The sequence below is a fragment of the Mandrillus leucophaeus genome, unplaced genomic scaffold (genome assembly GCF_000951045.1).
Source record: "Mandrillus leucophaeus isolate KB7577 unplaced genomic scaffold, Mleu.le_1.0 Scaffold186, whole genome shotgun sequence".
Lineage (NCBI taxonomy): Eukaryota > Metazoa > Chordata > Mammalia > Primates > Cercopithecidae > Mandrillus > Mandrillus leucophaeus.
In genome coordinates, this window is record NW_012101876.1 from 4,866,513 (window position 1) to 4,879,603 (window position 13,091).

At 39.5% G+C, this 13,091-nt stretch overlaps 1 protein-coding gene across 2 annotated transcripts in view; it reads left to right on the forward strand.

Moving 5' to 3' along the window:
- Positions 1-255: 255 nt before the first annotated feature.
- The window catches only part of ATP2C1 (ATPase, Ca++ transporting, type 2C, member 1), a 158,435-nt gene continuing 145,599 nt past the window's right edge, over positions 256-13,091 (forward strand). For both annotated transcript variants that reach the window (XM_011977971.1, XM_011977972.1), the window contains exon 1: positions 256-706. In XM_011977971.1, coding sequence (XP_011833361.1) covers positions 599-706 — 108 coding nt within the window. In that variant the 5' untranslated portion in view covers positions 256-598. The remainder of the gene's footprint in view (positions 707-13,091) is intronic.

Genomic DNA, 13,091 nt, shown 5'->3' on the forward strand with positions numbered 1-13,091 from the left:
CAATGAAGAGTGAGGTAATTTGTTAATTTTTTTTAGAAGTCCCCTAAAACAGTCTTCTCAAGACTGAATGAATCAACACTTTCGAGCTCAGACCGCAACTGAGCTGTGTGTCTGTGTGTGCGCATGATGATAAGAAATCTAGAAGGAAACTGGGAAAACCACATCTCATGCCCTGTTTAAGAAGTAGAAAAAGTGTCAGAAGAATTAAAATTAAGCCTCACGAGAGTCTGTGGGTATGGAAAGTCACCAGCTAGCTAATATTAACACAGCTTGCAACAGAACACTGTTGCTAGAAATAGGACAGTCGCATCACTACCACTAAGTAATTTGCATTCTCTGGACCAGCCCCTGAATTCCTATTGCCCTTTGGGCATTGCATTTCTGGACGCTTCTAGACAGTGTTCATACTTGGCTGTCTGGTTTCACCAGGAACTCTACCCAAAAGAGGAAACAGCAAGGAGAACATTTGCTTTGTTTGTAGGAGGGAAGTGGTCGAGCTACAAACAAATCTTTAGGCATCTGAGGAATTGCTAAGTTTCTAATTTCATATGGTTGCTGACAAGGAGGTGCAGACAAAGACCCTCTTGCTTTCCTCACCATGGATAGTCTGTTACCTCCATCTAGATTCTCTTATTTCAAAAAATATCCTCTCCATGCAATCAGGAGATATTTATCGACGCTGAGACACCAAAGAGCCGAAGAACAGGTATCATTTTGTTTATATTATCTTTAAAATTAACAGGTGCTTGTTCCTTGTTGCTTTTACATCGCTTAGTGATTTCATTTGTGCTGGTTTATGTGTTTATAGGTACAGGTCAGATCCTGCTTGTGGCTGTTCAGACTTGGCAATCAGAAAGCAAGCAGGCTTGTGAGAATTTATTGAAACTTGGAACATTTAGATCCTGAGATTAAGCGGAGTTCGTAATGAAGCCACATGCTTTCTTTCTTCTAAAGAGCTACTCTATCAAAGTTAAATTTTGAATTCTTTGATCATTTTCCTATGCCTCAGATACAAAATTTGACACTATTAATATATCAACAAAGAAAGTATCAGACCCTAGGTACACTTGTCTTCTTGTATTTATGGTTATGTTTATATAGCCAGAATTTGCAAAACAAAAAACATTTTATAAACTATAATAACCTTAAACAGATCATTAACAAGATGTAAAGATCATTCAGAAGCAGTTGGTCATTTTTGTGTGTGTAAAAGGTAGGAGGTAGAGCACTGCCGTTTTCAGTCTTTTTAGCCAATCAAAAGCTATGATTTCTAGTAGGAGATACTATCACTTGGGAACATAAGCATTTTAAAAACTGTTAAAATGTCTGATCATGTCTCATTTAAAATAATGCACTCATTTTTATGGCATGAGATTTATATCATTCCATTCCTTTGGTCTCCAAAAAAGACATTTCTAAAAATGATTTTTATGAATTTTACCAAATTGTTAGAAGAAATACTAATATCTGATCCATTTAAATCTAGTGATTCATTTAGGAAGAAGTGTGGTGGTGGTATACAAATGTGAAGGACAAATGTATAGCCATACCAAAGACCCAGCAGTCATAAATTGCTTGTGCATTGTGCTTGTAATGAGAACTGCAAAACTGTGCAGGAGATATCACCAGTGTCCTGGATTTTTTCTCCTTTGTGATATGAGATGACCCACTTAGTAAAACACTTCCAGGAAATGCAAGATAGGTTTAGCAGGCAGAAAATCCTCTCATGACAGGTTTCCCAAAAAGGCAGTGCATAATTTGGAAAATAAAAATCATTGCTACTGTTTGAGAGGAAACTGCTTGTGTGCCCTGCTTTAATAATTTTACATGGGCCAGAAATTCAAACAGACTCTGTTCACTAAGGGAGGTAGGCTGGTCCAGTTTATCTCTTACTTAGGCAAGGTGTCACCATGAAAAGACAAACCTCTTGGTTCCCAGGTTTCAGCCTGCACTTGTTTTTGAAGTAGAAAACTAGAGAACCAAGTGGTAGGGCACTAAGCTTTTGTTTGCCAATCTTTTAATGTTCAGAGGCTTCTTCAGGCCTCATTCATTATGGGAGGAAGAGAGGTGGCTGAAAGGATGAGATCGAAACTGTGGAATATGAATTGAGTGATTTTTTTTTTCTTTTTTTCAGTATTGTAAGTTTTCAGAGATGTGGCTATATTGTTTGTATAGTTCTACGGTTTGTTGTTTTTAGTTTATTGAAGAAGTATTACAAAATGCGTTCAGAAGACCATTAGAATTTAACCTAAAACTTCTGACTTGGACAGGGTGGGCAGTCCCCTCCCCAGTTTACAACCATTTGGGACAATCTAGGAACAGCTGGGAGTGAGCATTGTGCTGAGTTCTTAAATTCTTGTATAAGTTAATTGAATACTTAAGAGAAATAATACATTTGATTTCTTTTTAAAGCCAAATACAGCTCTGCAGACCTAATGTCTCACATAATTAGAGACATTAGGTCAGAGTCCATCATAACTAAACTTGAAAGCTTGTTGGGAAGTTATAAAGGAGATTAATAATGTCTACAATCTTATGACCTGCATATTTGTTGCCTCTAATCCTTACATTCTTGTATAACTAATCCTTGATATAAAGGTGAAGGGATTGAGACTTAGAGCCCTTAAGAGCCCTTGGCCATGCAGCTAGAAAGTAGCAGAGGAAGATGGGAATTTCTATCTCATGGTTTTGAATTTTATCCATTTTACCACGCTTGATCCCTGAACAATCTAGTAATACCAAAATATCACCCTGCTAACTTTTCTCCTTGAGAGTATTTCTAAAACTTCCTATATTCACAAACCATGGTCATAATTTTTACTGTGTTTACCATGTCTGTATGATTAACTCCTCAATATTTTTCTGTACTTAAATCACATTATTAGAGTTTATTTAGAAAAAAATTTTCATATCATAACTGTAAATGGAAAACCATTGTAATTAGCCATAAGTAAAAATAATTAATAAAAGCAAAATAATATTAAATTCTAGGTAGATACTATTGTCTGTAAAACCTCCAAACCTGAAACCTGCTCATTTGTTAATAAGGAAGATTAGCTTTTAAGAGAAAGGTTAGAGCATCCTAGGAGCCAACTGAGAAAGTTTCCTGGGTGAGGAAGGAAAGGAATTAAAAGGCAGATAATTTTTTCAATCCCAAATGATTCAGTGTTATTGAATGTAGTGTCTGCATGCCACTCAAAATCTTCTCCCACCTCACTTGGCACTGCTAGGTGCCAACCATGTTGAGGTCCACACACTTGGGGAATATTATCCCAGAACACCATCTGCTTCTTTACTTTTGCACATTTAAATGAACTTCCCCTCTAGCCTAGAATTCTCTCCTTTACTTACAACTTGCCCACCTGGAGGTCTCCTGTACATCCTTCAAGACTCAGATTGAATGGGTTGAGTGAAAAGCTTTCTCCAGTGCTGCTGGGAAGAGTGAAGTCTTCCTTTTCCAAGATATTTTGTTTGCTTCAGATAAGGCCCTTACTACATCCTATGTAGTAAATAATGTGATTTCTTGTCAACATTTGTGCACCACGCACACATGACACAGGATGTTATCTTGTTTTTTGTTCCCTCAGGCACACTGGAGCCTGGCAGATACTGGTGTAAAGGTGACCCACACAACAGGCAGAGGGTACACACTGGATTGCCTGTGACACAGGTGCCTTTACTAGACCTATAAGGTCCCCATACCCCTTTTCTGTGGTCCAAATTATGATCATTGTTATATTCACCTTGTTCATGTATGCTTTCTTGTTTAAAGCTTCTCCTAGTGCTCTTCTCCTTGCACTTCGTGTCATACAGACAAGAAGATTTGACACGAGGGTTGATTTGTTCGGCAGCTTTTTCTGATGGTGGTAGTGTTATTCCTGTGATACAGCAATCAATAGGTTGGTAGGTTATTTATCAAATTGAGAACAAGTATTTCATCCTTTGCTTCCCTAGATTCTCTTGCAGCAAGTGTTTCACAAAGCCAAATCCCCACATAGGTAGAAGATTAAGAGTATTAATCAGATGAAGATGCTGAAGGTTGGGAAAATTTGTTAACCTTTCTCTCAAAATTATTCAAATGGTGTGGTAGTAACGGTGGTAGTGGTGAACATGGTGGGCAACCTGAGCCTAAATGGAGTCTCAGATGAGTTTGAGTAGGTGTGCTGAATGCATGCATAAGGGTGTTTGGTTTCAGTTATGTGATTTTGGTCTGAGGGCAACATCCAGTGCCTGGCTCAGATGTTGGTGTCTAGTTTATAAGGAATGAGCAAGACTTGCAGGCAATGTTCTCCTAAGTACTAGAGACTCAGCAGCCTGACCTGTGGCTCAGGTGACCAAGCGGGACACTGAGTGTGGAAGGGAGAATTTGCTCCACTTCTGGGCTGACTGAAGTCTAGCTTTAGCCCAGGGATGCCTGCCAAGAACCAAGTACGCCACGAACCCCTGGGGAGTACTGCTCTTAGGGGCCAGCACCATTGGTCTACATATGACTGCTAGCACCAAACAATGAGAGAAGAGAGTTTGTGAGCTCATGTGGGACAGCCTGTTCTCTCTCCCTGGGTGAGTTCCTCTATTCCCATGGTTTGAAACACCTATTTGCTGAAAACTCCCAAATGTTTATATCCAGAGCACTTCAGCCTTGCATCCAATCATCTACTTGATATCTCCATCTGAATGTCTTGTGAATGTTGCAGACTGAATGTGTCCAAGGAGAACTCCACAAGCTCCAAACATATTCCTCCCCAGGTTTTTCCATTGATCAACACAAAAGCTCAAACCAGAAACCTAGGAGTCACCTTGGCACCTCTCTTTTTCCCTTTCTCCCCCTTACGTCCCCTTCCTAATCCTTCAGTAAGACTTCTAAAATAGTTACTGAATTCTCCATCTTCACCCTTCCAATCCTGCCAACCATCCTCTCTTACTCGAACTATTGCAACAGTTTTCCAATTCGTGTCTCCACGTTCACTCTGGTTATCCTACAATCTGTGTTCCCTGTAGCAGTCAGAATGTTCTGCTTTAAATGAAAATCTTATTTTAGCTCAATGCTGGGAATATGATATTATTTTGTTTGCTAGTTTAGTCCCAGTGCTAAGCATAAATCTGGCATATAGATGGTAAGTTAATGTAATTTCATCTAAGAAGGGGACTTTGTAAGCATTAGAGAAGCCGTGGGGCTGGAGGGTTCATGGGGCTGAGATGTTGTTATGCAGGTGAGGGTAAGAGATGGTGAAAATAGGGTTATTACCCTTAGTAAGCAGAGGCTGTTGAGATCTAGGGGAAATCACATAGAGGAATTTATTTTACAGACATGAAACTAGTGTCACAAACTAAGAGATTTGCCCAAGCTCGCATGGTTCATCTGTGTCACTGCTGGGATTAGAATTTGGTTCGCTTGACTCTCATTTCGGTGACCTTTCTGTTATGTATAGTGAGCCCCTAAGCAGAGATGTACAAAAAGACCATATGAGAAAAAAAACCTCTACAGACTGGGTCCAGAGAATAGGTGATGCCTGAGCGTCAACTTATCAATAACAAATAAGACCTTTTGATGAGAGATTGAGGCAGAGCGGAGCCTGCTCTTTTGTGCCTTGTCCCTCAACTTACCTGCCCTTCAACAGCCTTGTCAGTCTGAATCCCCCCTTCTATGTGTCCCTGCAGGAGGAAAGCAGACTAGGAGTCAGAAAACACAGGCCAGCTAATTTAATCTACAAGAATTTGGGATGACCTGTACCAATGCCTCACTCTCTTGAACAGAGACTTTTTTTTTTTTTTTTTTTTGGATTGAGAAATACCATTTAAGGGCTGACCTGACAAGTCTTGCCTGTTTAACAGTGAATCTGCTTAAAATGAGGAGAGTGGTCTTTGGGCCCAGGGGGCATGTACTATAGCTACTTTTTAATTACAGAGTAGAATCAAATTTTGTTTTGGAGGCTGTTCTAAAGTTTCCTTTCAATGGCTTAAGAAAATGTTTCTAGTTGGAACAGGATCACTGGATTTCTTTTTTTTTCCTTTGCTGCTTTGTTTCTTAATGAATGCTAACCTCAAAGTTGCATTGTTAAATAAATATTTGAATTTAATTTGAATTTTAGAAACTTATTTCTGCATTTTGACTCTTATACTTGCTCTGAATTATACTATAAAATTAAGAACTCCCCACTCCAAAGAAAACTATATTGAGATTTCCAAGGATAAATAAGGATTCGAGGTTGTTGATGTAGGCTCTGATTCTTTAGGTAAAATGATAGACATTTCACTACAACTTGATGTAAGAAATGTTTTTAGCTCCATGAAGTCAGTAAGTTGGTTATATCTTGAGTGTATACCAAAGCTATTCATTGTAAAAAGTCTTTTTAAAAAGTCATGAAATGCTATCCATTGTCAGTTCAAGTGATATATGAGGGGAAACTGAAAGTGCTTATCCCATGTCCTTGTGCTTGAGTAGAAAAAAAGTTTCAGTCCTTCACAAACAGGAGGAAAAAATTTTCCTCGTAGAACTTAATAAATGTTATTTATGCCTAGTGTTCCATTATTGGAACGCTAAGCATGTGGGAGTTATTTACATCCTACTGCTCAAGGCCATCGCCAAGGTCTGATTGTAAAAATTCAGAAAATTGCAACCTTGGGCATAAATGGGTTAAGATAGAGGACAGAGAGTCTATGCCACTCCTGTGGAGGAATTTGTATAATTATATACAGGTAACATTGACACTTAAATTGTGACAACATGAAGTTGAACTTTAATATTTCTGATTATTAAATGTGACATTAAAAGTGGAACTATTTTATTATGGTAATGACAAACTTTTCCTCTATCTGAAGGGAGAAAATTTTTAAAAGAGCTATGTATTTACCAAAAATTAAAAAGCTACCAATGGTTTTTCACATTATCTGCAAGACGCCTGAGAGTTATCATCGATAGCTTGCATAAAGATAAATGGCTTTGGCTGGGTGCGGTGGCTCAAGCCTGTAATCCCAGCACTTTGGGAGGCCGAGACGGGCGGATCACGAGGTCAAGAGATCGAGACCATCCTCGCTAACACGATGAAACCCCATCTCTACTAAAAATACAAAAAAAAAAAAAAAAAAAAAAAAAAAAAAATTAGCCGGGCGAGGTGGCGGGTGCCTGTAGTCCCAGCTACTCGGGCGGCTGAGGCAGGAGAATGGCGTAAACCCGGAAGGTGGAGCTTGCAGTGAGCTGAGATCCGGCCACTGCGCTCCAGCCTGGGCGACAGAGCGAGACTCCGTCTCAAGAAAAAAAAAAAAGATAAATGGCTTTCTAGTTGCCAGCAACCAGCCTCATGGTCTTTCTCTCTCCCAAACCTGTCTTCACTATCTAAGAAGATATCACCATCCTGATATTTAGGCAGAGGCCTAGGTTCATCTTTGGTGCTTTCTGCTCCCTTAGTCAATACTTAATCTATCACTAACTCCCTTCAATTCTACCCCTAAATAACTCCCAAACCAGTTGGTCTACTTCCCTCTTTCACCACCCTAGCCCAAAGACCATCATTACTTCTTGCCCGAAATACTGTAATACCTTCCTCATTGGTCTCCCAATAATCCACCCTACAGTCAGAGAGGTCTTCTGAACACTACCCCTTAGCCCCATGCTTATGATCTTTCACTGGCTTCCATTTGCTTTTTGGATACAGACAAAGCTCCCTAACATGGAGGGGTTTGTGTGGTCCAGCTCTGATTCTCTCCCTGCTGCATGTTGACCTTGCCCCCTGTATTAGTCAGCGTTCTCTAAAGGGACAGAACTAGAGGATATTTGAACATATGACGGAGTTTGTTAGGAGAACTGACTCACATGAGTCACACGATCACAAGGGGAAGTCTCACAATAAGCCATCTGCAAGCTGAGGAGCAAGGAAGTCAGTCTGAGTCCCAAAACCTCAGAAGTAGGGAAGCTGACTGTGCAGCCTTCAGTCTGTAGCCAAAGGCCTGAGAGGCCCTGGTAAATCACTGGGTTAAGTCCAGGAGTCCAAAACCTGAAGAACTTGGAGTCTGATGTTCCAGGGCAAGAATCATCCAGCATGGGAGAAAGATGAAGGCCGGAAGACTCAGCCAGTTTCCTCATGCCACTTTCTTCTGCCTGCTTTATTCTAGCTGTGCTGGCAGCTGATTAGATGGCGCCTACCCAGATTGAGGGTGGGTCTGCCTGTCCCTGTCCACTGACTCAAATGTTAATCCCCTTTGGCAACACCCTCATAGGCACATCCAGGAACAATACTTTGCATCCTTCAATCCAATCAAGTTGACACTCAATATGAATCACACCCCCTGTTCTCTGAACCCTAGCTATAGCACCCTTCTTCTATATATGCAAGTTTTCCTACTACTTCCTGGCTAGGGCCTTTGTTCCAATAATCATCTTTCTATCCTCCCTCAGTTAGTATCTACTCTTCCTTCAGATTTTAATTCAATATTAACTCCTTTAGGGCAGCCTTTTCTGACTTTTCCACCTTGCTTCATTACATCCTTTGAAGGCACTTGGTAACTCTCCTTTGCTATATTTATCCTAGTAGCAATTTCACATCTTTCTGTGGGGGCTATTTGATTCCCAATGTATCCCAGGTGACTAGCAAAGTGCCTGACAGATGGAAGGCACTGAATACAAGTTTGTGGAATGAGTGAATGTGGGGAGTAGAGGTGCAATGAATTCTCTCTCGAGACTGAAATACTTGAAATAATTCTGGATTATTTCAAGACTTTGTGAGGAAGATATATGACTGCTTTTGTATATGTGTTTGTGTATGTGTTTTGTAAGAATCATAGGGCTATAGTACCAGAATGGCTGAGTGATTAAGGTATTGGACTTAAGAATCATAGGGCTAATTCATGAAGAAAGATAGGTATGCATTTGGGAGGTTCCAGAGGAAATAACCATGACCAATGGGTAGAATTGCAGGGAGGGGTTATGATATACTAATAAAGCTGAACTTTCTAAAAATGAAAGGTAAAGGAATGAACTATCTTCTGCAGAGTGCAGGGGTATGTGGCCCCTCCTTAGGGGATGTTGTGGCAATGGTTTCTGCATCATAAAAGAGAAGATAAAATGACTTATTAGGTTGCAGCTCTGATATTCTAGTATAATAGGCAATAGAGAGATGAACAATTCAGATATTTTAGAAATAAGGAGAGGGCAGAGGGTATAGATGTATCAGTTAGAATTCCCCTGTTTTATTTGGTTAGTGGTAAATACTCCATAGTCTTAGCATGTTGCTCTAGAGTCTAAGACCAAGGAAGACAGAATCAAATGCCTTTGGTGATTACAGTAGCATGTAATTCTCCATCAAGGCAAAAAAATATAGTTATATCTAGCAAAGACCTCAAGTGAAGAGCTATGTACCTGTGACCAGCTTTTCTAAGCCTAATCGACCACTTAACTACTTCTAATCCATAGTTTATAGGTTATCTAACCCCCTCCAGTATAACGATAAATTGCTAAGTATACATAGCAGTCATTGATGAATGGGGGCACCAAGAAATTTCAGGTTATTTTGTGGCACTTTAACCACTGCTGTTTTTTCTTCTTCTTCAATCAAGCCTCTTGTACCTTCAGATTTTCTTTAATGCAGTCATTGCTGACAACTTGCTGTTTCTTATGGTCCCTTCTGAAGGTGTTCCATCCTTCTTGTCCACAGCATCACAGCTGTGAAGTGTCAGATAAGCCTAAGAGACCCCTGGACCCTGGGTTGACTTCTGAGCTATTTCTAATCCTTTCATTTACTTTAAAATTTTTCTAATCTACTGTACTTAGGTGCCTGTGAAACAAGGGAGTCAGTAAATGGATGAATATCAAAACTGTTGCTTTGTCTTTGAAATAAGCATATTATTAGAATAAGAAATTGAATTAGAAATCACAACAAATTACAAATCCGAATGACACATATCACAAGCATCAAAAAATCTAGGAAATAAGTGTTTTAACCAATTAAAAGTTAACAGATGCATCCTAAAATATTTTGTTCTTACATTATGGGGGCCACGGGGTCTTTAATCACCTCCTCATACAGTAATGGTTTTTAAATATTCTGTGAAGAGATAGTACAAAGAGAATTTGGATACTGCCCTAATACAGTTAATTTATGATTATTTTTCATTAAAACAAACATAAAGTGCAAAACCTTTTTCTGTGAGTGGCAGTGTAGCTTCTTATAAAGATTCCTAAATTTGCTATCCCATTCCATGTTTTAGACAGTTCATCTACAACAGTTTATTTGTTAACTTTTGTTCAGAATGAAAGATGACATATTTTTGCACCTTGTACAGACAGTCTCATGTCTTGACAGAAAACGAAATGAAGTACCCACATATGTTGTACTGTTCATGATTTGCTGTGAAGAGAGCAAGAAAAATGTTGGAATTATTTCTTTCCTACTCTCCCTAAAGGTGGCATGTTAGTAAGGCTATTTCAGGAGATACAACTTGGGTTATGCATTCAAGAATAAAACATTTTAAATTTGTATTAAATGCCTTATATGTGTCAGGCACTTGACAAGGTGCTTTACATATGTGGCAATTTCTTTCTCATAATAACCTTGCTAAGTCAGTGGTATTATCCCCATTTTATGGATGAGAGAACTGAGGTTTCAAGAGGTAAAATAACTTGCTACATAGCTCATAAATGATGACTTTGAGATTTTAGCTCCAGGTTTGCCTGTCTGACCCCAAAGCCCAATTCATTCCCTCATACACAGATACCTCCCATAGATAGGATTCCTTTCTCTCCTTCTTCCCTTCACTCCTTCCTTTTTTATTTTTTCCTTCCTTTTTTCTTTGACCTCAGATTTTCTCTCATTAATGAGGATAAAGGATTTGAAAATAAAGCCATCACAACTATTGTGTTGGGAAGATACCTTAAATCTCTTTTAGAATGAGAAATACAGGTGGAAATACAGATTTTTGCAAAGTTCAAAGTTTATTCCATTTGGGAGACTTTGTTTAAGAAAAAGAATATAAAATCTGTATCAGGTTTATTGGCATGGTGTGGTGGCTCACACCTGTATTTGTGAGGTTAAGGTGGGTGGATTACTTGAGATCAGGAGTTCAAAACCAGCCTGACAACATGGTGAAACCCTGTCTCTACTAAAAATACAAAAATTAGCCAGGCTTGGTGGCATGCATCTGTAGTCCCAGCTACTTGGGAGGCTGAAGCAGGAGAATCACTTGAACCCGGGTGGCAGAGGTTGCAGTGAGCCGAGATCGCGCCACTGCACTCCAGCCTGGGTAACAGAGTGAGACCTTGTCTCAAAAGTCTGTGTCAGGGTCGTCTGGGGGTGAGGTATTTATTATGGGAATTGACTCATGCAATTATGGAGGCAGAGAAATCCCATAATCTGCTGTCTGTAAGCTTGAGAACCAGGAAAGCCAGCAATGTAATTTATTCAGAGTCAGAACTGGGAGCACTAATATCTGAAGGCAGGAGAAGATTGATGTTCCAGTTCAGAGAAAGCAAATTCACCCTTCCTCTGCCTTTTTGTCCTACTTGGATCCTCAATGGATTGAATGAGGAACATTCACACTGATGAGGGTGAATCTTCTTTACTCAGTCCACTGATGCAAATGCTAATCTCTTCCCCAAATACCTCACAGACACACCCAGAAATAATATGGTTTTTTCCCCAGCGATCTGACCATCCCTTAGCCCAGTAAAATTGACACATAAAATTAACATCACAAAATTGTCAATATTAAATTAGATACGAAGTGAATATTTATTTAGAATGGAAGAAGAAATCAAAATAAATTACAAATCTAAGTGACAGATCCATAGGCATCACAAAATCTAGGAAATAAGTGTTTTTACCAATTAAAAGTTAATGAATGCACCCTAAAATGTTTTGTTCCTACAATGTGAGGGCCACAGGATCTTTAATGACCTCCTCACACAATGATGATTTATTTTTATTTTATTTTATTAAAAATTTTTTCTTTTGAGATGGAGTCTCGCTCTGTCACCCAGGCTGGAGTGCAGTGGCGCGATCTTGGTTCACTGCAAGCTCTGGCTCCCGGGTTCACGCCATTCTCCTGCCTCAGCCTCCCGAGTAGCTGGGACTACAGGCACCTGCCACTACGCCTGGCAAATATTTTTTCTGTATTTTTAGTAGAGATGGGGTTTCATCATATTAGTCAGGATGGTCTCAATCTCCTGACCTCGTGATCTACCCGCCTCAGCCTCCCAAATTGCTGGGATTACAAATGTGAGCCACTGTGCCCAGTCTTTATTATTTATTTATTTGTTTATTTATTTTAAGAGACAGGGTTTCAACATGTTGGCCAGGGTGGTCCCGAACTCCTGGCTTCAGGTGATCTGCCTGCGTCTGCCTTCCAAAGTGCTGAAGTTATGGGTGTGAGCCGTCGTGCTTGGCTGATTTTTTTTAACATTCTATAAAGAGATAATGGAAAGATAATTCAGACATAGTTAATTACTTTTCATGAGAGTCTAGAAAAGTCCCATCGCCTAGCTTTTTGCTCTGTTTCTCCCTTACTACCCACATACTTCAGGTGCTGAGCACCATGGGACATATTTATATTAAGATTTCAGCCCACTGATTTAGTATAGGTAGTAGGGATATTCCTGTATGTCATTTCTCCACCAAAACATTTAGCAATAACTTTAACCATGCACAGGCATGACTACAAACTACAATTATATAATCCACTAAATCCAAATGAAATCTCAGCGTTTCCCCATCTCAACTTTCTTTGAGCCAGATCCAAGATATACCTATGGCCACCTCAGTGCTACCTGATAGGAGTAGAATTGTGAAGGAGGGAAAGTCAGTAAAAAGAGTGCCCTCAAGCCAATTGCAGTTAAAATATATTTTGCAAATTTTTATTGAAACATAAGATTATGAGAACATTGCTACAGTCTTTCTCAGGGCCTTGAAAGAGGGTTCTGCAAGTGAGGGACCTTGAAGCTTAAGCTTTGTTGGCTTCCAAGAAAACCCAGCTCTGGAAGAAAGGTGTAACCAAAAAAATGGTATTATATTATAATACACAAGACTCCATGCCATATAGCACTTCAAAAAGATGATGTTCTATGAGATCCTATTCTGAGCAGCTTCAGCTCCCAAACTCGTTGA